Genomic DNA, 2,680 nt, shown 5'->3' on the forward strand with positions numbered 1-2,680 from the left:
TGCTTCCTGGTTCAAGCTTCCATTAAAAGAAAAAGATCATAGATTATTATTTATGGAATGAATAATGATAGCTATTTAATATAATCCAAAGCCATAATTCATCATTAATGAATGTGGAAAAAGACAACTTATATTAACGATCACCTAACTATTCTTATAAAGCATTAAAACTAAAAGAATAAAGCCATGATTACCTTTTCCTCATTAATATCTTTACACATAGTCCAATTTAAAACCATCCCAAAAACAATAACAAATTCACCTTTCTAAAGATAAACATGAACACGGAAATGTCCCTTCCTCACCTGAAGTGGCTGCACCACTATCCAACAAATCAATTTCCAACTGTGCAGGCAGGTTATAAAATAGCATTAAGGATGTGCGAGTGCTATACACTCTTCAACTCCATACCATTACTCTCCAAAATTAAGGTTCAACTGTCTCCAAACAACCTTTCATTTCCAATGGCCATCACTGAAACAAAGCTCAACATCCCTAACACCAGAAATGAGGAAGCAAATATTGAAGATATCAACTACTCCCAAAGAGCACAATGGCTAAGAGCTGCAGTCCTGGGAGCTAATGATGGGCTTGTTTCCACTGCTTCTCTTATGATTGGTATTGGGGCTGTAAAAGATGATGCCAGGGCTATGGTCTTATCTGGTTTTGCTGCTTTGGTGGCTGGGGCATGCAGCATGGCCATTGGGGAGTTTGTGTCTGTGTACTCCCAGCTTGACATTGAGGTGGCCCAGCTGAAGAGGGAGCAAAGAATTAACGAAAAAGAGGGGGGTAAGGTTCTGGATGCAACAACTCAGGAAGGATTGCCAAACCCAGCACAAGCAGCAATTGCATCTGCCCTGGCATTCTCAATGGGAGCCGCAATACCCCTCCTCGCAGCAGGGTTTATAAGGGGATATAAGGTGAGACTTATGGTGGTTTCCATAGCAGCGAGCCTAGCCTTGGCAGTTTTTGGGTGGATTGGGGCAGTGCTAGGCCGTGCACCACTAGTGAAATCAGTGTTGAGAGTATTATTGGGCGGTTGGGTAGCTATGGCAGTGACCTTTGGGATCATGAAACTATTCAGGTCTAGTGGCCTTTAGGGTCCTGCCTTGGCTAAGCTTTGTATCCGCCCCATAACAATTCGCATATACCTATAGCCATGCTTCCAAGAAACTGCTTTTCTATGTATGCCTAAGGTTTGCAATATTGATACTACAGTAAGGTGGTTGATAGTAGAGTTCTTCCTGACTATTTTGCTTATTACCAGTGGAAAACATCTGAAAGAAGAAAAAAACTATCGAAATGATCTACAATATGTTAAGATTCTTAAAACGGAACGAAGTTGAAGTTGGTTTGGAGCTAAAAAATTAATTAAAGAGTTGCACTACATTAACGAGAAAAAGGATTCATATAGCCGATCCTACATAGTGCGATTAAGGCTGCTTGTTATTGTTGTCGTTGTTGTAGTAATTGCACCAAATTAATAAAAATTACTTTGACAGGGTAAGATAAGTTCGGTACTGAAAATCTTCAAACGAAGGCAGAATTAGAGAGGTAACACACCATCACATATGTTTATTGATACTAAGGAAATCATCATGGAAACCTCAAGTTATAAGAAAAAGAACATACCTTGGGGTCATGGAGTTCTCACTAACACAGGAAGAGTTGAGGCAAGCATTTTTATTCCTGCATTTGTGGATAGGTTGTTTCCTTGATGTCTGCAGTTATATTCTTGCATTTGTAGATAGGTTTTTTTTCTCTTGATGCGAATCTGAGCCTCCAGAATGCACTGAAGGAAGCTTAATCATTACTCCAAGCCCTCAATTCTATGAGAACCTCAAGCATGAGGATCACAATTACTTCTTAAAGCAGAAAGATAAAAGAATATAACTATATGTCCAGCTGCCATATCAAGTGGACATGATAATTTAAGAATTTAGGTAGATTTCAAGAAATAGACAGTGGCTATAATTGCATTATAATAATTAGGGAAGAAAAGCTCAGAGCAGGAGTGAAGAACTACAAAATTTCTTAATTATAATTGATTAATTTCCAAAGAACAAAGCTTTGACCAGGACTCCTTCCTGAGCGTTGCTTGAATAAGGAACTACACTTGATCAGCTTTTTGAGTGAAACTTGCTCTCAACAGATCAATGTTTCCAAGAGAAATCTGAATTCAATATTCCCTACAGGATTCGGTATGATGACGGTTAATCCAACAAGCAATGCATTACAACAAACTTTCAAGTTGCTATTATAAGTCAAATTAGCAGATTAATATCATAGTTACAATTTATAATATGAATCTAATTATTGAATGAGTTCAAGAGGTTAAGTTCGGTTCTTAAATCTTCAAGAAGTTTTTACACATGTAAAATAATGAGACAAGTTGTATTTCTCACCACGTACTCTGTTACTCAGGATAATACCTGTTGTAGTGTCCTCATCTCAGCCTTCCATTGATAATAGCTACAATAAATCCCAACTTTTGATTTATAACAAACCTTGTATCTGTAGAGTGACTCTACACTAGACTCTAAATATCAAAATATCTCTATTAAATGTTTTAATGAAAAAGTCACAGCTACTTTATCATTTTTCCCCTTATGATAAAGCACTGCAAAGTGGCTGCAGCTATCTATCATGATATCAGAGTGATCTTAGCCCAGCAGCCCCA

General features: G+C 37.8%; 1 protein-coding gene across 1 annotated transcript; it reads left to right on the forward strand.

The window, feature by feature from the left end:
- The first annotated feature begins 383 nt into the window (after window positions 1-383).
- Window positions 384-1,248, forward strand: LOC110100047 (vacuolar iron transporter homolog 4). Its single transcript, XM_020827433.2, has one exon. The coding sequence runs from the start codon at window positions 465-467 to the stop codon at window positions 1,098-1,100; it is 636 nt and encodes a 211-aa protein (XP_020683092.1). The 5' UTR covers window positions 384-464; the 3' UTR covers window positions 1,101-1,248.
- The last annotated feature ends 1,432 nt before the right edge of the window (window positions 1,249-2,680 follow it).

Source organism: Dendrobium catenatum, unplaced genomic scaffold (genome assembly GCF_001605985.2).
Source record: "Dendrobium catenatum unplaced genomic scaffold, ASM160598v2 fragScaff_scaffold_993, whole genome shotgun sequence".
In the NCBI taxonomy this organism is placed as follows: domain Eukaryota; kingdom Viridiplantae; phylum Streptophyta; class Magnoliopsida; order Asparagales; family Orchidaceae; genus Dendrobium; species Dendrobium catenatum.